The 25,024-nt window shown below is 49.3% G+C and overlaps 1 protein-coding gene across 1 annotated transcript in view; it reads left to right on the forward strand.

Moving 5' to 3' along the window:
* SCARA5 (scavenger receptor class A member 5) overlaps positions 1–25,024 on the forward strand; it is a 133,084-nt gene that overhangs the window by 88,878 nt on the left and 19,182 nt on the right. Inside the window, exons 5-7 of the mRNA XM_086414854.1 lie at positions 2,148–2,228; positions 4,961–5,059; positions 6,895–6,951. Of these exons, the coding sequence (XP_086270980.1) occupies positions 2,148–2,228; positions 4,961–5,059; positions 6,895–6,951 (237 nt within the window). The remainder of the gene's footprint in view (positions 1–2,147; positions 2,229–4,960; positions 5,060–6,894; positions 6,952–25,024) is intronic.

The following is a 25,024-nucleotide window of genomic DNA, read 5'->3' on the forward strand; positions in this document are numbered from 1 at the left end:
TGAGCAGCCAGAATGGAGAGTTTAGAATCTGGGTCTTCACAGCCAGTACAGGGATGCCAAGGGTGTGGTCCTGTCTCGGGGAGCTGGCCATTTTCTTGGGAAAAAGAGAACATGTACACTTGTGACTACAGGACATGGCAGTGTGGGATAAGCATCAGATTGTATCAAGGACATGTGTTCAAACAGGCCCTGCCCACATGTGGCAGGAATGATGGATCAGAGAAGGCTTGGCCACGAGAGTGGCAATGAGCAGCCTTGGTGGGGCAGGTAGTGATAGGAGATTGATGGGGAGGGCCCCCTGGCTCACCAGCCTGGGAATAGCAGGCTGCAGGGCATGAAGGGACAGGTCTCTTCTGGGAATGATGTGACGTCTAGCATGATGAGTGAGGCCGGGTTGATGGGGCCAGACAGCCCTGAGCTGATCCACGGCTCCCTCACTCATTAGCTGGCTGTGTGGTCATCTGAACCCAGAATGTGTGGACTGAGTCGGATCACACAGGCTAGAATCCCTGCCATGCTGGAGCCTCACCGTGGAAGGAGGCCCCACCAGGGAGCATTTAGAAACCCCTTCTTCCATCCAGGTGCTCAAGCTAGAAATCTGAACCTGATCCTGGCTGCCTCCTCTGCTTTCACCTACATTAGCCAAGGTCTGTCTCTTCTACTTCTTAACAGCCACTGACATCCCTCCTCATGGCTACTTCCCTAATTCAGGGCTCCCCTACCTCTCAGCTGGGTGCAACCTCCTCCTTAGCCTCCCTGCCTTTATTTCCCCCTGTTCCCATCCCTTTTCCAACACCGCAGCCCGAGCACTCTTCCTTGTGTGCAGATCTGGCCACACTTGTATTTCAGGTCCCTCCTGTGGCTTCTGGTGCCCTCGGGGTCAAGTTCAACACTTGCACCAGGCCTCAGAGACCCTCTACTTTCTCATCCTTCTTACCCCATCATGTGTCCCCCTGGCTTCCAATCCTACCAACTCTTACAGATCTTTAAGGTCTTATGGGGATTGTTCTCTCTGCCTGAAACTTTCCCCTTTCACTGTGTCTTAGATAGTTAAGGCTGTTATAACAATACCATGGGCTTCTCTGGTGGTTCAGTGATAAAGAATCCAGCTGCCAATTCAGGAGACTTGGGTTTGATCCCTGAGTCGGGAAGATCCCCTGGAGAAGGAAACGGCAACCCACTCCAGTATTCTTGCCTGGGAAATCCCATGGACAGAGAAGCCTGGCGGGCTGTAGTCCATGGGATCACAGAGAATCAGAACATAGCAACTAAACAACAATACCACAGACTGGGTGGGTGGCTTAAAAGGCAGAGTTTTCCTTCTCACAGTTCTGGAAGTTGGAAGTCTGAGACCAGGATTGGGTTCAGATGCAAGCCTTCATCCTGGCAATGGCTGCCTTCTTGCCACATCCTCCTATAGCAGAGAAAGCATGCTTGCCAGTACAAGTGTGAGGAAGGGAGGGAGAGAGACTGCTCTCAGAGGTCTCTTCTTATAAGGGCACTAATCCCATTATGGGGGCCCCACCCTCATGACTTCATCTAACCTTAATCACCTCCCAAAAGGCCCCAACTCCAAATACCATCACATAGGAGGGTAGGGCTTCAACACATACCTTTGATGTTGGGATGAGGGAGCCACAGACATTCAGTCCATAACACACTCCCACTCCTCCCTTTACTTAGCCACTTCTGTTCCTCCTTGCAATTTCACTGTGGATGTTACTTCTTCCAGGAAGGTTTCCCCGATTTCTGCCACCCCCACCCACAACACACACACATACAAAGGTGGACTAAGTAGAGCCCCATGTGCCTCCAAAGCATATTTTTGACACTTCCTTTCTGTAGGAGTGAGGGTTTTTTTTCTTTTTAATATTTATTTGGCTGCCTCGGGTCTTAGTTGCAGCACACGGAATCTTTCACTGTGGCCTGTGGGCTCAGTAGTTGTGGCCTGAGGGCTTAGCTGCTCTGCATCATGTGGAACCTTAGTTCCCTGACCAGGAATCAAACCCGTGTGGCTGCATCACAAGACAGATTCTTAACAGCTGACCCACCAGGGAAGCTCCGCAGAGGGGGTTTTTGTTTTCTCGGCAGGCGACCTGCTCCAGAAAGCTGTCCTCTAACCTGAGTGCCGTTTGTCACCCTTTCAGGACCACCGGGCCCCAAAGGTGATCCGGGGGATGCAGGGAAAGAAGGCGAGCCTGGAATCCCTGGACTACCTGGACTTCGAGGTAATGGAGGCCCCGGGAGGGACCTGGACATACCAGGAAGGGAAGGGGCTCTCCCATCCATCCCTGACTTTCTGTTTTATTGTTGATGTCGGTGATGGGGCTCTCAGGACAGTCCCCAATTGACTCAGCTTTAGACGCCCTGTTCTGTTAAAAGACTAAGAGGTTGTTGGTGTAACGTGGTGTGTTTTAGTCTCTCAGTCGTGTCCGACTCTTTGTGACCATGTGGACTGTAGCTGTCAAGCTCCTCTGTCCATGGGATTTCCCAGGTAAGAATACTGAAGTGGGTTGCCATGCCCTCCTCCAGGAGCTCTTCCCCACCCAGGGATCAAACCCAGGCTTCCATGTAGCAAGCGGATTCTTTACCATCTGAGTCACCAGGAAAGCCCTGCTGTTAATATAAGTCAGTTAAAAAAATAAATAAGTTCTTTCTGATTTGGAAAGCTTAAAACATTTTTTAAGTAGTGTAACACTAAGATGGAGCAAATCCTTTTCCGTATAAAGTACCAGGATCTGAAGGACAAGAGTGCACAGGAGTCTTACAGCTCCCTGAACCCCAGGTTAGGGCCCCTGAGACCAGGATCATCAGAAGGAATCAAGGGCGTCCTCTGATCCAGAGCAACCCTTCAAGTATGCCACACCCCCTCGGCATTTCCTGGGTCCCCAGCACTTGACCCCTTGCTTCTGCGGAAACCACCCCAGTCAGTAGACACCCGTCCTCTCCTGCCCTTTGCTACCTGCCCTAGTGACAGCCTGGAAGGTCCAGTAGCTGACAGGGAGGGTACTTTGGGACCTTCTGGAAAGAATGTGTTCTCCTTAGATGCCTTGTCTCAGGAGTTCCTGTTCCATTGCCTTATCAAACTTTGCATCCCAGCCTGTCAATTCTGGAGCCTCTGCTGTGAACAGCATTTTTCTAGGAGAGTGTAGAGTCTTCTTGGGGCTTCCCAGGGGGCAGGAGACGAAGGAGACATGAGTTTGATTTCCTGGATTGGGAAGATCCCCAGGGGGAGGGCACAGCAACCCTCTCTGGTATTCTTGCCTAGAGAATCCCATGGACAAGAGAAGCCTGGAAGGCTATGGTCCATAGGTCGAAAAGAGTCAAACATAACTGAAATGACTGAGCTTGCACACACTTAGAGTCGTCTTAGTCAGCAGTCCCCAACCTTCTCGGCACCAGGGACCGATTTCATGGGAGACAATTTTTCCTTGAACGGTGAGGTGGGGAGATAGTTTCGGGATGAGTCAAGTGCTTTAAATTTACTGTGCACTTTTTTTCTATTATTATTACTTCAGCTCCACCTCAGATCATCAGGCATTAGATCCTGGAAGTTGGGGACCCCTATTCTAAGTGATGTAAGAAAAGGGGAGGCTTATCAGGGGAAAGGTATCTGCTTATTTATGTCAGGAATCACACCTCCAAACCCTCTCCTTCCTAAATCTCTAAGGAGGCTGCAAACAGGGGAGGAGGCAGAGGCTGGTGGAGGCGGAGCTCACAGCCTGGCCTTCACTCCTGGCCTCCGCCTCTCAGCGCAGCTCCCTAAACTCAGAAGTTAAGGATCCCCAAGGGCTTCCAGAGCAGTCTTTTTCTTCCTCAGTCAGTGATGGGATGGGGGACCCCTGGGCATATCGTGCATGAGATTCAGAATTCCATGACAGCAGGGCTGTTGGCCTACAGGAATGTTATGTTAGGGGGCGGAGGGGAAAGGAATCAAGCCCTTTTCTGAGGTCTTTCCACCCTCTTGGGACCCTGGTCATTTGGTGTTTGCTGTAGAGAAATCATAAGTGAAAGGCAGATTTCTTCATGTCTTGGAAAAAGGTCAAAGAAAACGAACTAACATTCAAAGCAGGAAAGAACAATTAATTAGTTAATCAGAGTGCCCTGCTTTGCAGAGATAACTTTGGGCTTAGGTCAGGCCTCCAGGGGTGGAGGCCTCACTGGGTAAAAGCAATTGTTGACTTCTGGTCTCTATGGTGACCTGCAGCTGGTGTCACGGGCCTTGGGGCCAGGAGCCCTGGGGCCTGATAGATCAACAGCTTGTCTCACCCCAATTATTGAGCTTTTGGACTTCCTCCCTCCTTGTCAGCCTGCCATCCCCTTCTCTACACTTCCCTGTGTTTGTTGCAGGGAAGGGACCTTTCTATTTTTTTTTTTCTATGGAATGAGGAGTGATTTCATCTTCTTCCTACCCTAAGTACCAATAAGCCCTTTTCATCCAGCATGAGATGAAGCCAACCCATTAGGGCTAAGATCCTGTCTCCAACAGTGTCTGCTGTGTGACCTTGGGCAGGTTGCCTCACCTCTCTGGGCCTCAGTTTTCTCATTGGTAATACAGGTGGAATAACACCTCAGATTATGGGCAGAATTAAATAAGATACTTAATAAAAAGCGTTCAGGAAAGTGCCTGGCACATTCAAAAGGCTCAAGATATTTTTGCAAATCTAAATCTCCAGCGTAGGTAGAGCTAAAGAGAGCTCGCCCAAATGAGTTTGGCACCTCCGACATTGCTCACAATAGACTCGGACCTTTCTTTGGGAGGGATCCAGACTCATTGGGTTAAAGGTGCTGACGGGGAGAGTTTGTGTTGGCCTTTTGAGATCTGTTTTTGCAGCGTCTTTAACTGAAAAAAATCAAGAAGCAGAGGCAACAGGAAGATGCATGGTTGAGCCAGACAGTGGTCACTGAGGGCCCTTCCAGTTCTGAGTCTGAGGCCCCAAAACTTTCTTGTCTCCCCTAGGTCTGCCAGGGGAGAGAGGGACCCCAGGACTGCCCGGCCCCAAGGGTGATGAAGGGAAGCTGGGAGCTACTGGGCCAATGGGCATGCGTGGCTTCAAAGGTAACACTGCATCTCAGAGCATGCTTGCTTACCACCCGCCCCTGAACACCAACTTGGGCACTGGACTATGGACTGGGCTCAAATTCTGGTTCTGCCACTGACCCGCTGAGTGACCTTGAGCAAGTCACTGAATCTCCTTAAGCATCTGCTTCTTTTCTTCCTTTTGGCCATGCCATGTGACATGCGAGATCTTACCCTGGATGAGGGATGGAACCCATGCCCCCTGCAGTGGAAGCGTGGAGTCCTAACCACTGAACCACCAGGGAATTCCCATTAATCATCAGTTTCTGCATCCCCAAACTAGAAATCCTCATGATGCCATATTTCACAGGGCTCTCATGAGGGTTACATGGAATGCATATGAGTGAAAACGCAGTAAATTCTAAAGCACTATAGAAATGCAAGGGCGTGTTCCTGTGCTTGCAGTTCAGTGACGTAATGAGAGGAAACCAGGTCAGGAGAACAGAGACTGCAAACCCAGGCTACCCCTGCCCCCAGGACGGCCAGATTCCTTACAGTTTGTCATATTCTTTTGGTCCCCCAAATAGTTAAAACTTTAAACAGTTCTCAGATTTCCACTGTCAATAGTGTTTCTTCTGACTTGTTTTCCTTCATGTTAATAGTCACCTTGTTCATTTTCAGGGGAGCCCATCTTTGCATGTTCATTTCGAGTCTCCAAACCTCCTAGCACCATTGCAGAAGAAGAAATCTGACACTCTTTCCCTGGCCTTTGCCTCCTCCCTTGTTCTCACCCCACATCAAGGATGACCTGTTGATCTTGGATCACTGGGAATTTTTATTTTACTTTCTGCCTGGTGATTAAACAGACTGAGGTTTTCCTTCCTCTTATATCCACATTTTTAAAAATTGATTTTTAAAACACATTACAAAAGCAGCGCATGCTTACTAAAAACAATTCAACAATACAGAAATGCATAAAGTCTAAAGTATACAGTGAGTGCCCTCCTTCGTGGTCTCTTAGGTGCTTACTCTTCAGAGTAACTACTGCAAACACTTTGGAGCACATCCTGCCAGACTTTTTTCCAAAAACACATTCATATTTACATATATGGTTGCCTTTGTTGTTTTTTTTTTTTTTTTTTCCAAAACTTGGATCACACAAGGCATCTTCCCTTGGAACTTGCTGGCTTCCTTTTTTTCATGAGAGAATTTGCCATAAGCTTTTGATTTGTAGTTGATTTTCTGGAGGCACTTGGATGGAATCCCCTGGTCTTTTTAATGTCCCCTTGAGTGGTGTCAGGACCTTTCAACTTCTTTGTAGAGTGAGATGTTAGCTGAGAAAAGAGCTTTGTTCTTTTAACCATATCCTAGGAAGGAAATGCCACAATTCCCTGGAAACTCCCTCGTGTTGTATAACCTCCTTCACCAAAAAATCTGCCCGATGTAGAACCTATGTTTCTCCTTGTAACTGAAGACCCTCCCTGCTTCCTTTTCTTCCTGCATGCTTATTAGAGCAACCTTGGATTTAAGCTTCTAAAATTTTGGCTATTTAGTAGGAATATCTTTTCTTTGTCTGCTCCCTATGGGATACCATGCACTCCTTTAAGTCCGTGCTGTGATGGTCCTCTGTGTTTTAATTAAGAGGGAAGGAAATGTCTCGGCTTGGTGCCCACCCACCCTGCTCCCAAGGAGGACTGGACAGACAGCATAACTGACTCAAGCTCTTACCCTTCCTGCCATACATGCCCTGCAGGTCTGCGGGCTCCTGCCTCAGCATTTCTCTGGTTTGGGGTTAATGTCTCCTGCAGATAAGACTTTGTTCACCATGTGGATTTATTTCCATTTCTAATGTGGGTTTTCCTCCTCTGTTCTAGGTGATCGAGGCCCAAAAGGGGAGAAAGGAGAGAAAGGAGACAGAACAGTGGATGCCAGTAAGGAAATTCTGTTGGGGTCACTGGATTCTGGGTCGGCACAGGTGTGGCTGTTGCCCCAAGCAGCCCCACAAGTTTTGGGGTCTGGAACATGGAGCCATTGGCCCTGACTCCAGTGTCAAAGAAGCTACCTACCTGCTCTAGGGCTCAGTTTGTCCAGCAAGAGAGAATTATACCCAGGGGCACAGGCTATGTTTCCAGTGGTTGTATAAGGGTCTGGAAGCAGACTGCCCAGGCTTCTTTCTGGTTGCCTCACTACGTAATGTGTGCCTCAGTTTTCTCATCTATAGAATGGGAATTAAAAGTGTTCTTACATCATAGAGTCATTGTGAGAATTAAATGAGTCAATCCATGTAACTGGTGGTTAGGACACATGGTTAGGACTCAGTATTAATTATTAGTATCCTATGTAATACACCAATTCAGACAGACTTTCTCAAATCATCAGAGATGCTTGCTAAAATTCAGTTACTGACTTCATTAAAGAGCTTGACCTACCTGGGTGGTTATATGGGGAAAGGTGTTGAGGCTAAGCAGAAACCTGTTTGTTTTTTCCCTCTGCCACTAACTGAGCAGTGATGCTGGAGATTTCATTTGGCAGACCACTGAGTCCAGAAATGGATGTCTCTCCAACCAGGGTCCTTCCTACAGTGTTTACGAGGGAAGTCAGCTTATCTAGTTCTAACACTCTTTTCCAGGGCTTATTTCCATTATGAAGGGCTCCATGTAGAAACTTGGAGAGACTGCCAGAGAATAGCGAGCCTCCAAGCCAAGTTTCAACGAATAGAGTTTTCTAGCCAAGTTAAAAAAATGGTACCAGCACATAGTATTCTGGGGGCTCTGAAATCTACCATCTGGGTAAAGGCTCAAGCTGTTTACCCTCTTCTAAGGCATATGGGCTCTGGTGTGGGCTCTCCAGGAATCCAGGGCCTGGGGAAATGGACAGACACCACTCTAGATGCACACTTCGGACCCAATGTGAGGGTTTCCTGAAGGCTGATCCTTGGTTTCAGTGGATCCTTAAAGTGACACTTCCATCCAAGCTATGCAGGGCCAAGAGACCTTGATCTTGAATAGTACCTTCTCCAAAGTCCGTGAACCTTTATCTTGCCTCCTCCTTCCTCTGCCCTTTCCTTTCCTAGGACGGTGGTTAAGGATCCAATAGGAGAAATGTACGTGATAGCTTTTTGTCTCTCTGAAGCGCTGGGTGTACCTGAGCACAGGTATGCCCATATCTACAGGGACCCCATACGCTCATCTTCTATTGCTGTGTCGTGCCAAGTTGCTTCAGTCGTGTCTGAATCTTTGCAACCCCATGGACCATAGCCCACCAGGGTCCTCTGTCCATTGGATTCTCCAGGCAAGAATACTGGACTGGGCTGCTGTGTCCTTCTCCACACCTTACCGTGGATGCTGTAATCCACAGCAAACTATGTACTTTCTAGCATTATCTAGAGTCCCTTTCACGGAGAAGGCAATGGCACCCCACTCCAGTACTGTTGCCTGGAAAGTCCCATGGATGGAGGAGCCTGGTAGGCTGCAGTCCATGGGGTCGCTAAGAGTCAGATACGACTGAGCGACTTCACTTTCACTTTTCACTTTCATGCATTGGAGAAGGAAATGGCAACCCGCTCCAGTGTTCTTGCCTGGAGAATCCCAGGGATGGGGGAGCCTGATGGGCTGCCGTCTATGGGGTCGCGCAGAGTTGGACACGACTGAAGTGACTTAGCAGCAGCAGCAGAGTCCCTTTCAAGGACAGCCAAGGGCTTGACTGGGAGTGTCTCAGCTAGAAGAGATATGCTGGACCATGCAGGAGCCAAAAAAAAAAATGAAGGCAAAGGAAGGGAATCTGGATGTGATCTAGGATGTCAGTGATATATCTGAGTCACATTTCTTTGAGAGCTGGGCAAACTACTTTGTCTCTTGAACACTGCCTTGTACAGCTCTTTGCTGACTGTTGACTTTTGGTAAACAGTGCCAAAGCAGCTGAGAAGGACCCTGACATTCCCCTGTGAAATGGAGAAGTCCTGATGGGGTGGTGGGAAAGGAGGGACAGTGGAAAGATGACCTCTGAGAGGGATAGCAGAGACACCGCCCACCCAGTGCGTACCCACGGGTGCTTGTCAGACTCTTTAGCAGCTTCTCCAGCTGACTCAAGAGCAGGGGGTGGGCTGCGCTGGGCAAGCCTGGAAGAGCTGTGCGCTGTCAGTCACCATGCAGCCCATGGGGATGTTTTCATCTGTTTGCCTTGCCTCGGTGGGCCCAGCTGGGTGGGCTTTGCAGTGGGATTGGGCCCTGAAGCTGGGGGCACAATGTATAGGGGAATGGGTGTGGGACAGAGCTGAATCGCAGAGGTTGGGGGCTCCCCCAGGCATGGGCAGGGAGCCTGGGGGAAGGGCATCTAATCCACGTGGCCCTGGAGCCTCTATTCTGCACTCAGAGGCTGGCCAGCCCCTTCTCAGGCACTGCTGGTGTTCGTTTTTGCCCTGAAGGGGCTGTACCCTCCCTGGAGCCCAGAGCTCAGATAGCTGCCCCCGACAGGACCCCAAAATGTCTCCATTGGTGATGGAGCAGGAAAGTGGGGTGGCTTTGCAGGTTCAACCCCATCGACAGGGGACTGTACATGCAGCATGCAAGGCATTAAAGACACACATAAGCATTGCAGACCCACCAGGCTGAACGGCCTTGTCTATTTCCCATTCTCAGAGGCCTGGAGTGGGGAGTAGAGACTCTCAGGGCAAGGAGCAGCGGCTGGACAGACACCCAGGCCTCGGCCTTCCCTGATTCTGGAATGAGAGGAAGGCCTCTGGTCTTTTTTTTGGCCGCACTGGATCTTCGTTGCTGCACATGGACTTTTTCTAGTTGCTGCAAGTGAGGGCTACTCTCTAGTGTGGTGCTCAGGCTTCTCTTGTTGCAGAGCATGGGCTCTAGAGCGCATGGGCTTCTGTCATTGTGGCTCCCGGGTTGCAGAGCACAGGCTCAATAGTTGTGCACAAGCTTGGTTGCTCCTTAGCACGTGGGATCTTCCTGGATCAGGGGTGGAACCTGAATCTCCTGCATTGGCATGCGGATTCTTTCCCACTGAGCCAGCAGGGAAGCATCCCCGCCTCTGCACCTTTTTTTGGTGCGCCTCAAAGCTTGTGGGATCTTAGGTCCCTGACACAAGGATTGAACTCACGCCCTTGGCAGTGAAAGTATGGAGTCCTAACCACTGGACCGCCAGGGAATTCCCAGGCCCCTGGTCTTGAAGAGGAGGAGTGGGCTCCTTAAACAACTTCGAGGTGCCCCCACCTGGAGATAGAGGTGACAGGGCCTGAGGCTGAAGGAGGGCGATTGAAGCTCTTCGGGGCTGAGACCTGGGTCTTCCCACGGCCTCCACCCACCAGCCTGCCTCTGCTCATGCCAAACCCACACTGTAGTCAGACTCCTGGTTATGTTTCCACAGAACTCTGGTCCCAGAGGCATTCACTGGATCGCTGGGACTGAGGTTCTGAGGAGGGGCCAGGAGATCATCTTACAGAAAAGTGAGGAAAGTCTGATCCATGCTGAGTGCCTACTTCTGGAGGGGGGTTCTTAGTCATTCCTCCAGCCCAGGGCAGCCCCGCCATGAGTTCCCAGGGGTGAAAGAAAAAGTTCTCAGCCCAGGGCTCCACCTTCCTTAAAAAAGGATGTGGTAGAGGAGGAACCCTCCTCGAGGAACCCAGCTTGCCCCTGAGGCCTGGAACCTTTACCAAACACCTCCTACCCTGGTGGCACAGTGGTAAAGAATCTGCCTGCAATGTAGGATCCCCAGGTTCAATCCCTGGGAAGGGAAGATCCCCTGGAGTAGGAAATGGCTCCAGTATTCTTGCCTGGGAAATCCCATGGACAGAGGAGCCTGGTGGGCCTCAGTCCATGGGATCCCAATAATCCAAGATGACTTAGCAATGAAACCTCCACCACCACCTCCCACCTTTAACAGCAAAAAGCTAAAACTCCAGCAGGTGGGGGTGTTACTACATTAAAAGGATTGATGAGAAAAAACATAGACCCCTCCTCAGGTCAGAATCAGAATTTGACGGTTTTCCTTTGAAGAAGGCATTATAGCAAAGACTTCTCAGGACCCATTTTTTAAGTCAATATTAAATTATTTTTCAGAACAAGATCTTGTAATTATTGATCCTTGTTTTGGCCTGGAGTCATAGGGTTTTAGAGTCTTAGGATTTTAGAGTCATAGGGGTTAGATGGTGTTTCAAACCATCTTCTCTTCCACTCCAGACAGCTGGACAGAATTCCCACAGTCTCCCAGCTAGGTCATCGCCAAAGTGAGGCTAAATAGAATGCAGAGCTTCTGATTTCTGCTTGATGAGAGGTAAAGGTCTTTTGTTGTTGTTGTTTGTTTGTTTGAGGCAAGGCTGGTACCATGTTTGGCTTTTGAGAGTTTGGCCAAGAACAAAAAAGTTAGATTTGCGCATCTTAAGACAGGAAGACATTTGTTTTACCCTCATCAATGGTCCATTTGCAAGAAAAATAAATAGTACTTTTGCAGCGAGGGAGTAAGTAAAGGATCTGTGTTGTTTAAGCCCCACAGTGTGGATTTCAAGCAGGATGTAAATTCAGATTGTTTAAAAATGTTTCCTCAATTAGGATTCACATGGGGAAAAGCATGCAGGAGGGGCCAGGGTGAATTCCAAGCCAGAGCTTAGCGATAGCTATCAGTAGCATCTCAGAAAAACTGAAAAATGGTTAACAGCTTGTGTGTGTTTTCAGTATGTAAGGAAGTAGGTTTCTGTGTGTTTGGCAGGGTGGGGAGCCAGTGGACACCCTGCTAAGTCACTTCAGTCATGTCCAACTCTGTGCGACCCCATAGACGGCAGCCCACCAGGCTCTACTGTCCCTGGGATTCTCCAGGCAAGAACACTGGAGTGGGTTGCCATTTCCTTCTCCAATAGTGGACACCCTAGCATGCAGTATATAAGCTCAAAATAAGTTATCAGGATGGTGGTTTCTAGACAGTTCTTTTCCATCACTGCTGAGATGTCTCTGTCTCTGCTTTAACCAATTCTCAATGTTTTGTTTTGTTTTCTGGCTATGCCTCACGGTATGTGGAATCTTAGTTCCCCAGCCGGGGTTTGAACCCATGCCTCTTGCCGTGGAAACTCAGAGTCTTAACCACTGGACCGCCAGAGAATTCCCTCTATCTCTCTTTTAGGACCTGTGTGTGTGTGTGTGTGTGTGTGCATGTGCGCTCATTTGGATCGCTTCATTTGGATCTGACTCTTCAAGATGCTATGGACTGTAGCCCTCCAGGCTCCTCCATCCATGGGATCCTCCAGGCAAGAATACTGCAGTGCGTTGCCATGCCTTCCTCCAGGGGATCTTTCTGACCCAAGTCTCTTTTGTCTTCTGCCTTGCAAGTGGGTTCTTTACCACTATCACCACCTAGAAAGTCCCTCTTTCAGAATATAGGATGCAAAGACCATCCACTGGAGTCTATGAATTGCCTTCCATCCATCCCTGTCTCTGGAGATGCCAGGGAACCTGTCTGGGATAGTGTAGCGCCAGAAGCTAGCATTCTTTCAGACCTGAGGGACTGAATTTGTTGCAATAATGCTTCTTTCAGACCAGACTTTTTATGTACACTTATATCTATTAGTCCAACTGTGTGCACATTTTATTCCTGGTGCAACTTTACTACCTCAGCAACAGCATGATTTGAAAGTAAACCACACTTCCAAGTTAAAGTAGGCACTCACTCAGGACTGCTAACCAACTAGCCCACATTTCACTTAACTCTCCAGTCCTATCCAGGAGGCATAAATCATGTGCCTGTTAGAGAGATAAGAAAGCTGAGGAAGAGGATAAGGAGCCCGCCCCCACCCAGCGGCATTCATCCGGGGCAGAGTCAAGACCCAGGACGGGTCTGGAGTCCACTAGCAGTCCATCTTGGATTCTCTTTGATTCTCGGATTCATTCTCTCTGGCCTTTGACCTGGGGGTCAGCATGGGGTCCTTGTGGGCCTCTCTCCTTAGTGGGTTTAATATGAAATTGCTAATTTCTTTCTTACCAATGCTCATTGTTTAAAATTTATTTTTATAATTGAAGTTTAGTTGATATAAAATGTCATATGTTATAGATGTACAATATAGTGATTCATAATGTTTAAACATTATACTCCATTTACAGTTATCCCAAAATATTGGCTCTGTTCCCAAGCTGTACAAAGCATCCCTATGTCATACCTAATAGTTTGTACCTCTTTACCCCTCCCCTTGTCTCGCCCCTCCCCTCTTCCCTCTCCCCACTGGCAACCACTTGTTTGTTCTCTGTGTCATTGAGACTGCTTCTCTTTTGTTATACTCACCAGTTGTATTTTTTACTTATTTTTTTAGTTTTTTAAAAAAGTTCTCGATGTGGATCGTTTTTAAAGTCTTTACTGAATTTGTTGCAATAATGCTTCTGTTTTATGTTTTGGTGTTTTGGCCCCAAGGCATGTGGGTCTTAGCTTCCAACCAGGGATCAAATCTGCACCCGCTGCATTGGAAGGTGAAGTCTTAACCACTGGACAGCCAGGGAGATCCCTAGTTGTACTTTTTTAGAGTCTCAGTTACTTTTAAGAGACTTTTCCCCATCTCAGAGTTTGTTCTTTATTTCACCAAGCCCTCACTGTCTCACCTGCTTGGGGGCTTCTGGGATCGGCCACACTAAAGTCTTCATGCCTGGGATGGGGGCTCTGCCTCTGACAGCAACACTTCCCCCCTCACGGGCTTTTCCTGTTCTTCCTGACTGATTGTGTTCAGTTTCTGCCTTTGTTCATCCTTTCTCTTTATCCTCACATAGTGTCCCTGACAGAGGCAAACACCACAGAATGGTGGAGATGGAAAAGTGTTTTTTAAATGTTTCTTCCCTTCCCTTTATTTTTGGTGATTGAGAACACACGGAGATACAAAACTCACTCAGAAAAATTGTCTCGCGGCAAAGCAATGGTTTTTCCAGTAGTCATGTTCAGATGTGAGAGCTGGATCATAAAGAAGGCTGAGTGTCGAAGACCGGATACTTTCAAACTGTGGTGCTGGAAAAGACTGTTCAAGGGAACAGTCAGTCTCTTGAACAGCAAGTCTTGAGAGTCCCTTGAACAGCAAGGAGATCAAACCAGTCAATCCTAAAAGAAATCAACCCTGAATATTCATTGGAAGGACTGATGCTGAAGTTGAAACTCCAATACTTTAGCCACCTGATGCGGAGAGCTGACTCACTGGAAAAGATCCTGATGCTGGGAAAGATTGAGGGCAGAAGGAGAAGGGGAGACAGAGGATGAAATGGTTGGACGTGAGTTTGAGCAAATTTTGGGAGATGGTGAAGGACAGGGAAGAGTGGGGTGCTGCAGTCCCCGGGGTCACAAAGAGTTGGACATGACTGAGCAACTGAACAAGAAATACCACTTCGGGTGCTGGCTGGAGCAGAGTAGGCAACACTTGAGAGAGAAATGAGCACAAGGACGGAAGATAAGGAGTGCTGGGAACCTGGTAAGAACTGAGCAGACACAGGCGAGGCCTGTCCTGAGGGTCAGTAACCCAGCCAGCACAGCACAGAGCCAGCTTGGAAGGGAGTCAAGAGGGCAAGGGATTTGTCTCACTTCTGTCACAGAGAAAAGGTAGACGTGTGGAAGGAAAGAAACGCTTAGGGAAGAGAATGTCGGTTATTCACTTACTTAGCGAACATTTGCTGGGCCTTCGCTGGAGACCGGGCCCTGGCTGAGGGCCCCATGAGGAAGGCCTGTCCTCACCTTGAGGAGCTCAGAGGCCGGCAGTTGAGAGGAACACGCAACATTCCTCAGAGAGCATGGTGGGGGCTGTAGGAGACGAATGTACAAAGGGGGTCACTGGATGATGTGTCTCTGATCCAAGTCTTGAAGACCAAGTTGGTGTCCATCTGGGGCCTGGAGAAGGTGAAAGAATTCCAGGTAGAGAACCTCATGTAAAACAGCAGAGCACTGTCTGATTAACCCAAAACGTTCGGTGCAGCAACCTTGGCAGGAATCGAAAACTGAGGCCAGGAAGGCATCTGGGGATCCGTGGACAGGAGGTCAGGCTTGGTCTCTGGGCAGCCAGGATGAGCGGCAAGCAGCGTGTGAAGTGGCAGCAGTGGGAGGTGAACAGCCAGGTGGAGGCCCAGCTAGAGGCAGGACCCAGGCCGGGACATGAGCCCCAGCCGTCCACAGTGGCCCTCGGCACCTCAGCCGGAGCTGGCGCCCGGCAGGCTGGCTGTGCCCCCGACGAAAGGTCCACTTTGGGCCCAGGCTTCCCTGCTGCCTCTGCTCTGCTCTCACTGAGCTACTTCCCTTAGAGAAAATCCTGTTTTTCAGAATCCCCGATTTCCTGAGAAGGAGAGGGGACAGGCGGGCTGCAGAGCAGCAATCCTGAGATCTGAGTGCCCTTCTGACCCAGCCATGTGGCCTTGAGGTCACCCTCTGAACCTCTCCAACCGCAAGTTCCTCTTTTCTCCTCTGCTCTGTGCACGATCTGGCCCTGTCGGCATTCCGCTTTGCCAAGAGCCTGTATTAAGCTTTCCGAAAACAAATCCAGTGACTTTTCCTGAAAGCTTCCAGCGACCCCTTCCAGGAGAACTTCAGATTGCTCCATGCAGAAAGCCGGTCAGTTCCGATGAATCCGAGCCGCCCTTGGTTTGATGGCTTTGAATAGATCCAAGAAGCCTAGGAAAAACACGAAGCTGGGCTCCTTTAAGAAGCCAGGGGGTGAAGTGGGGGAGTGTGGTGGGAATAGGGGGGCTGCCTGAGAGCCTCTGATGTTCCCAGCCGAGAAAACAGAGGGAAGAGCTGAAGCTTGGGCCCTGGGGCAACGCAGCCCCCTTGGAGAATCTGAGATCTCACAGAGAATCAGGATGCTGGGAGGTCACTAACAGGCCCACTAGGATTTGTGTTCTGGGTTTCCCAGGTGGCGCAGTGGTAAGGAATCCATTTGCCAGTGGAGGAGATACCTGGGTCACGAAGATCCCCTGCAGAAGGAAATGACAACTCTCTCCAGTGTTCTTGCCTGGAGAATCCCATGGACAGAGGAGCCTGTCAGCTATGGTCCATGGGGTCACACAACAGTTGGAGATGACGTAGCCGCTGAGCACACAGTATCTGTGTTTATTGCATGAACCATATGCAGCTGACACCCATCCTCCTGGGGGCCTGGAGGACCACAGCATCCCCCTGTCCTTGGCAAACAGCTGGTGGTTTCTGGGATCTGCCCTGAAGAAAACTTTTAGTAATACAAACCTCAGACCGAAGGTGAGTGAGGCATTTTCTACAAAAACAGTGCCTTGGAACCACTGAAGAATTGAAGTTTTAGTCTTTGATGTGGGTTTTGTTTGAAGAAAGCTTTAAGTTGAGACATACATTAAAACCAGGAATGGTTAACGTGTTTATTGAGAAAGCAACTCAACCAAGTCAGGAATTGTTCGTAATCCCCGTGACCCTGTACTCAGTCATCTTAGGTTGGGTGGTAAAGGTGCTAGAGGCAATAGCTTAAGCCAGGGAGGTCCCACCACTGTGTCTTTTTGATGTAACTGGATCGGAGTTAGCTGCCACTGCGTTCGTTTCACGGCTGCACTTCCCCTCGTGTCCTTTGACCATGGAAAACTGCCTCAGGGATGTACTTGGAACCAATTGTTCAGATGGGCTTATTTCCCCTGGTGCTGAATTTCAGCCGCTCTTCCAAAGAGTGCTGCTGTGGAATTCTGAGGGAACAAAGAGGTAGGCAGAGCCTGTGGACACATCCCAGGAGGTCCTGTGGATGCTGTGGTCGGGGAGGGATGGCTGGTTGATTCACTGACTTAGAGGCTGGGCGAGTCCCTTGCCCCAGTGCCTCTGTTCCCACCAGGATCCTGGGGGCTTATATGGCGAAGCGAAGGGAAGCGAAGCGAAGTCGCTCAGTTGTGTCCGACTCTTTGTGACCCCATGAATCACAGCATGCCAGGCCTCCCTGTCCATCACCAACTCCCAGAATTCACTCAAACTCACGTCCATCGAGTCGGTGATGCCATCCAGCCATCTCATCCTCTGTCATCCCCTTCTCCTCCTGCCCCCAATCCCTCCCAGCATCAGAGTCTTTTCCAATGAGTCAACTCTTCGCATGAGGTGGCCACAGTACTGGAGTTTCAGCTTTAGCATCATTCCTTCCAAAGAAATCCCAGGGCTGATCTCCTTCAGAATGGACTGGTTGGATCTCCTTGCAATCCAAGGGACTCTAAAGAGTCTTCTCCAACACCACAGTTCAAAAGCATCAATTCTTCAGCGCTCAGCTTTCTTTATAGTCCAACTCTCACATCCATACATGACCACTGGAAAAACCATAGCCTTGACTAGACAGACCTTTGTTGGCAAAGTACTGTCTCTGCTTTTGAATATGCTATCTAGGTTGGTCATAACTTTCTTTCCAAGGAGTAAGCGTCTTTTAATTTCATGGCTGCAGTCACCATCTGCAGTGATTTTGGAGCCCAGAAAAATAAAGTCTGACACTGTTTCCACTGTTTCCCCATCTATTTCCCATGAAGTGATGGGACCAGATGCCATGATCTTCGTTTTCTGAATGTTGAGCTTTAAGCCAACTTTTTCACTCTCCTCTTTCACTTTCATCAAGAGGCTTTTTAGTTCCTCTTCACTTTCTGCCATAAGGGTGGTGTCATCTGCATATCTGAGGTTATTGATATTTCTCCCGGCAATCTTGATTCCAGCTTGTGCTTCTTCCAGCCCAGCATTTCTCATATGTTAGAAGAACTCTTTACGGTGTATGTCATTGTCCCATTTAACAGATAGGGAAACTGTTCTGAGAGGTTAAATTACTTGCCTAAGGTAGAGCTAGAAAGTGGTGGACCCAGTGCACAGGCAGGATTCAATGATTTAGAGGGACTTCCCTGGTGGTCTAGTGGTTAAGACTCGATGCTCCCAATGCAGGGGGCATGAGTTTGATCCCTGGTCAAGGAACTAAGATTCTGCATGGTGCAGCAAAAACAAAACAAAACAAAAAAGAAAAAAAGAGAGCAAGAGAGAAATGAAGATTTTGGGGACTTCCTAGGTGGCCTAGTGGTCAAGACCGTGAGCTTCCAATGCAGGAGGAATGTGGGTTTGTTCCTGATTGGGGAACTGAGATCCCACTTGCTGCACACCCAAAAATAAAAGAAAACTAAAAACAAAGAGCAAGGATTTAGAATACACAGATGGGGAAGCAAGCATTCCAGCCAAGCGTCTCAGACCTTGAACTTGAAAGAGAGCAGAATGGAGAGAGGAAACAGGGAAGGGTGGGGACAGTATGAACGAAGCCAGAGGGTGTGGAAGAGCCTTTTTAGGAAAGGCCAACAGTCTTTTTTCTTTGTTTTTTTTTTTTTTTTAAATTAGACTATTTATTTTGTATTTGGGTATAGCCAGTTAACAGACAGTGTTGTGATGGTTTCTGATGAACAGCAAAAGGATTCGGCTGATACATACACATGTATCATGTATATGTGTACATGTATCTGTTCTCCCCCCAAGGGCTTCCCTGTGGCTCAGAGGTAAACAATCTGCCTGCAGTGCAGGAGCTGCAGGAGACCTGGGTTCAATCCCTGAGTCAGGAAGGTCCCCTGGAAAAGGGAATGGCAACCCACTCCAGTATTCTTGCCTGGAGAATCCCATGAATGGAGGAGCCTGGCTACAGTCCATGGGGTCGCAGAGTCGGACTTGATGGAAATGACTTAGCATGAGCACATTCTCTGTCAGACTCCTCTCCCATCCAGGCTGGAAAGGCCAATAGCATTGGTCATGAACCCTGCAGGTAAGGCAATGGTCCGTGAAGGGTTTAGAGGAATGCCGTGTGAACATCAGTGCCTCCTCACTGTTACCTATGTAACAGAGTAGGGTTTTGGGATCATGGCCTTTCTCCTGGCTCTACAGCTTTTCTTGCTAGTTCTAAAGGCCTGTTGACCCTCTCTGACCCCTCACTGCCCTTTGAGAAGCCCAGGAACAAATGCAAAGCAAAGGACTCCGCTCTCTGCCCAAGCCGCCCAGTAAATTCCTACAAGTCCAGTTCCCAGCAGAGCTTCTGTTAGCAACATCCTCCCGCAGTGATGGGAGTGAACCCCTGCTTCAGGACTGGGCAGGGAAAGCACTTCATTTATTATTTGATCAGACACATTTTTATTGAACACCTGCTAGGAGCCAGCCAGCCATGACTAGCATTGTTCTTGTTCAGGCGCGCAGCCGAATCTGAGTCTTTGCGACCCCATGGACTATAGCCCGCTAGGCTCCCCTGTCCATGGGATTTCCCAGACAAGAATACTGGAGTGGGTTGCTATTTCCTTCTTCGGGGGATCTTCTCGACTCAGGGATTGAACCTGCATCTCCTGCATTGTAGGTGGATTCTTTGACTGCTGAGCCACTGCTGAAGCCCCACAGGGCATTAGAGAAACAAAATCAGCCAAGACAAACTCCTGGTTTCTAAAGATATGCAGTAGAGTTGAGGGGGCCAATGGGTGAGTCAACAGTTAAGAAAAAATAATCCAGCATAAAAAGGACAGTGATAATTGGGAGGTACTTCTGCTATTCTTTCTGCCCAGTAAGTAAACCCCTCCCTCAAGCAAAGACACAGTACAGTGACCTGTGGGACTGCTGGACTGGAGACCACGTGTGGTCACTTTATCACAGGACCTTGAGGAAGTCACTTTCCTTCAGAGTCTCAGTTTCCTCATCTGTATAATGGGTATCATACCCACCACCCCGGAGGAGGACTGCTAAGATCAAATGAGACCTAAGAAAAATGCTTTGAGGAGGCATAAAGCACCATATTTAGAGTCAGTTAGGGTTCAATTCCTGGGTCCGGAAGATCCCCTGACCTTCCTGGGCATGGCATGGGCCTGGCAACTCACTCCAGTATTCTTGCCTGGAGAATCCCCATGGACAGAGGAGCCTGGCCAGCTACGGTCTATAGGGTCGCACAGTTGGACACGACTGAAGCAACTTAGCATGCACACCCACACCATTAGGAAATAGCATTTTATAAAGTGCACCCACAGGCCAGACCACAGTTTAAAAGCAATGCCCTCCAGCAGAGCCTGGCTGGAAATTCCTTAGGCTTGTGGAATGACTCCTGTCCTTCGCATACGGACCACATTTACCGTGGATGTCAGGGGAAAGAGCAGTGCCCTGTCTGGACAGCACAGAGCCCTCATGCTGCAGGCCAGCTGGGGGGCACGGAGAGTTCTTTCTTCACAGGGAAGAAAAGTTCAGCCTCCTTAAAGGGCAGCCGGTCTAGATTATCCCTGGGGCTCCGCTCTGCAGCTGCAGAGCATCAGAGCCTATTTTCCCAGCCCCACGTGTTTATTTCTGTTCCCCACAACCTCCTGTCTTTTGACTTGTTTTGCTTTGGCAGGGTCTGGAAGGCAAGATAAACAAACCTAAAGGAGCTGTGAGATTTCAAGATTATGCCGGGTTTCCCCTCCTCTTGTCTCTTGAGAAGCAAAGTTCCCTGGACTTTTGGGCCCTTCTGATGCATATCCCAGCAGGGTCTGGGGTACTTAGAGATTGGTTCTGTTCCGGGAGCCCCTCATCCATTCATTCATCCAGTCACTCACTCACTCAGTACCATTTGTTGATGGCAGCATGTCAGGTTTCTGCCTGCAAGTGAGGCTACGAGTGGGAACCACAAGAATGTTGAATGCCTGTCTTCTCCAGAGATGACTATGGTGGGGGCATGGGAGCTGGCTGAGCGAACGGTGCTAGGCGATTTCTCATGTGTGGGGGCCATGGGTCAGGGAGGCCCTCCTGGAGGAGGTGGCATTGATGTGCCTTACAGCAGGGGCCCCCAGCCTCCAGGATCTAATGCCTGATGACCTGAGGTGGAGCCAATGTAATAATAATGGAAATAAAGCACACAATAAATGCACTTGAATCATCCTGAGACCATCCCCTCCCTCCTCCCAGTCTGTGGAAAAATTGTCATCCACGAAACGGGTCCCTGGTGCAAGCGCATGGCAACCCTCTCCAGTATTCTTGCCTGGAGAATCCCCATGGACAGAAGAGCCTGGTGGGCTGTAACCCACTGGGTCGCAAAGAGTCAGACATGACTGAAGCGACATAGCACGCACGCCTGCACCATTAGGAAATAGCATTTTATAAGGCACACCCACAGACCAGCCTACAGTTTAGAAGTGATGCCCTGCAGTGGAGCCTGGCTGGAAAAAGGTTAGGGACCACTGCACAAGACCCAGCTACTGTGAAGTTGTGTAGCCCAGGCTTTATCCTAGATCTGTCCCCTACAGCAGTGCTTTTAGCCCTGGCTGGACATTTACAACACCTGCCATCTGTTCAGAAATTTCCCTTCCCCACTTTCCCACTGGTTGATCTTTTTTAAAAAAAACTTTTTATTTTATACGGAGGTATAGCTGATTAGCAATGTTATGATAGTTTCAGGTGGACAGCAAAGGGACTCAGCCAACCATATACATGTATCCATTCTCCCCCAAACTCCCCTCCCATCCAGGCTGCCACATGACATTGAGCAGAGTTCCCTGTGCTAGACAGCAGGTCCTTGATGGTTATCCATTTTAAATAGAGCACCTCCTGGTTGATTTTGAAGCACTCAGGTGATTCTTAGAGACATCCTATGGCCAGGAACTGCTGATGTCCCAGGCTCTTTCTCTTACTCCTAAAGACACGCTTTCCTGCAGCTCCAGAGGACTGCTGGGAGACAGATGAAAGGCACTTTTCGTGTGGAGAGGGAAATACTTGTCTTCAGTGTTCAGCCGGCTCTGTGGTTTGGAAATGAAGGGCCTTTGCTCTCCTCCCCGGCTCCACTTCGGAGCAGCTATGTGACCCTAGGCAAGTTATTTGACTCTTCTGGGCCCATTTCTCCTCTGTTCAGTGAAGGTCATAATGACTAACTCATGGAGCCGTTGAGAAGAGTAAATGAGCAAAGCCGTGGTTAAAGCACTCTGCCCCAGGCCTGACATGCCGCCCCATGCAGGCACTAGGTGTCCATGAGTTCCCTTCGTCATCCATCCTTGACTTGAAATCTCTCCCTGGCAGAATCCACCTTTGTTGTCGCTGAGTTTGGGATGGTTCTAAGCCAGGTGCAGACAAGCCCCATAGGCAGTGGGTAGTTCTAAAGGGTACCCTAGCTCTCAAAACCAGTTTCCAAGATGATAGCTACTGGTTGTTGAACTGTCCTCCCAGGCCCACGGAGAGGCAGAATAATGCAGCCACTCCCTCGGCTGTGCTCCCAGCAGACGCTAGAGAAAGACAGTCGGCATCTTGCCCCCTCAATTATAACCCTGAAACCCGAAGTAAATAGAGTAAAGTAAGGTAGGGAATAATTGGATGAAAAAAACCCTGGAGCCATCCAGAGATGCCAGCGCCCCGTGAGTGAAACCAGATGCAGGTTTTAAAATCCTGGAATGGATTCCCCAGAGATACTGTCAAGTTCCCTTCCATTCCCAGAGGCAGAATGAGCAGCTGTCAGGCCTGATACAGAGTGGAGAGGAATGCTGTATATGCAGTGGGAGAGGGGGGCGGGTTCAAGGCCAACATTGACATTCAATGCCAAGGCCAGGGCACCTGGGGTAGACCCAGCCTGCTTTGTCTAGGACCTTGCTTTTCCTACCTATATGTCTACAAGGCAAAGAGAACAAGGATTTGTTTTGAAAACAGAATCCCTACATACTAGATTTGTGCTGGGAGCCCCCGAGTGGCCTCAGCCCTGGCTCACATTCCTAGACCTTTCCGGAGCAGTCTTGCCTAACGAATCACATCCAGCTTGCATTAGTGAGTAGAAACTTGCTGACAGCAGGAGCCAGTCTTCTGCCTACGCCCCTGTCCCCCTCCCCTCCCAGGCTAAGAAGCCAGGAACTGAGCCCTGGGGAGAGCAGAGGAAGTTAGGAGGAGATTAATCCAATTGGAGGGCTAAGCCTGCCCCACCTCCCCCCCCATCATTTCCCCCACTCCCCAAGCAGCAGGCTTGCTTTGCAACAAGAGTCTCAAGAGTATATCTTGGGGACTTCCCCAGCAGTACAGTGGTTAAGACTCCACGCTCTCAATGCAGGGGGCACAGGTTCGATTTCTGGTTAGGGACTAAGATTTTCCATGCTTCACTGCATGGCTTTTTTTTTAAAAAAAAAGGGATATATCCCTGATGGGGCCACTGGTACCCAAGCCATCTCCATAAGTCATGAAGATGTCTCAGAGCTGACCACAGGTTGCTGGGCAAAGTGCAGGCTGGTGGGTGGGGCTCACAGTGATGGGTGTCCATGACGGGCCAAGTCCTTGACATGCATACTTGCTCCCAACCATCACCATTTCCCCCAATGTAAGGAGAGGTAAGTAGAGAGCGGTCCCATCGCGTCTTTAGTGGAGCCAGAATTGAAACCCTGTTTCTAAGTCCAGAATCAGCCTCATGCCACTCTCCCCTGCTGCCTCCCCACAGGGATCACCATGCTTCCCTCCATCTGAGTTCCCCACCCAACTCAACACCCAAGAGGCGAGTAGCTAACCAGCCCTTCGATGGGTGCATGGGATCACAGGTGCTGTCTATGGGCATTTTTGGTAACAAGGACCAGAGACTCACTGGGTCACTTCAAGTAATGCGGGTATATGGTAAGGACACCCAGGAAGACTTCAGAAGACTAGGGTTTGTAAGACTGTAGGCTTGCAGAGCTTGGAACAAGGTCTTTAGAATCCAAGACAGTTCTGGTGGCCTCAGGACCAGGGTTCATGTCTTCACTCTAGTGTCTCATGTCCAACATGGCTTATTCATTCCACCTTCCTTGCTTCTTTATACTTCTGCTCAGCTCTGTGTTACCCCTTCTAGGTTTCTGCATTATTTGTGGTGGTTTGTTGTTGTTGGTCAGTTGCTAAATCTTGTCTGACTCTTTTCGACCCCATGGACTGCAGTGTGCCAGGCTCCCCTGTCCTTCACTGTCTCCTGGAGTTTACTCAAATTCAGGTCATTGAGTCAGTGATGCCGTTCAACCATCTCATCCTCTGCCACCCACTTCTCCTCCTGACCTCAGTCTTTCCCACCATCAGGTTCTTTTCCAATGAGTTGGCTCTTTGCATCAGGTGGCCAAAGTATTGGAGCTTCAGCTTCAGCACCAGTCCTTCCAATGAATATTTAGAGTTGATTTCCTTTAGGATTGACCGATTTGATCTCCTTGTGATGGTTAGAAAAGCCCAAAGACACTGTGGCGATTACCTAGAAGAAGCTGCATGTGTCAAACAGTGGTGACATCTGTAACCCACAACTAAGTGTAAAGAAGTTGTTGCTAGAGGTATCTCCAGAAAATGCAAAGGCTTCTTCATCCATATATCATATTTAGTTCTTCTTCATAGTCTGGCCTCATCTGTGCCTGAGGGGCCACCCTGTTTAACTGAGGGGCTAAGAGCATACTTGAGGTCTTGGTGCAGGACGGTGGATGAGAGCCTCATTGTCAATCCCAGGAGTGGCCTGGGTAGTGGGCAGGGTCAGCAGAGCAGATCAGAGAATGAGGAGGTGGGTTCCATGGTCTGGTCCTGCAGCTAGGCAGAAAGCTCCCAGCAGGGCTTAGAACTATTGAAGCGCTGGAAAACTTGCTGGTGAAATGATTGAACCCTTTGATCTGGGAGAGAGCAAGGAGCTCACCCAGCCAGAAAGGGCCAGTCTCCTGCTCTGGGTTTCCTATTTCAGCTTCCTCTCCTGTGGTTACCCAGCCAGACAAAAAGTGATGCTGTTGTTTGAGGTTGTGATGGAAGGGACTCTTCTCTGTCTGCTGCCTTGTATAAAAAGGCAGATCCTGGACTTTTCTGGTGATGTAGTGGATAGGAATCTACCTGCCAGTGCAGGGGGCATAGGTTCAATCCCTGGTCTGGGAAGATTTCACATACTGAGGAGCAACTAAGCCCATGCACCAGAGCTACTGAAGCCTGTGCACCTAGAGCCTGTGCTCTGCAACAAGAGAAGCCGCTGCAATGAGAGACCTGGACACCACAGTGAAGAGCAGTCCCCACTCACCACAGTTAGAGAAAGCCTATGCAGAGCAACAAAGACTCAGAAAAAAGCAGAGGAGAATCTGTGACCCCAAATCT

The sequence above is a fragment of the Bos grunniens genome, chromosome 8 (assembly GCF_055505025.1).
Source record: "Bos grunniens cultivar Pamir isolate PY7600 chromosome 8, Bosgru_T2T1.0, whole genome shotgun sequence".
Taxonomy (NCBI): Eukaryota; Metazoa; Chordata; class Mammalia; order Artiodactyla; family Bovidae; genus Bos; species Bos grunniens.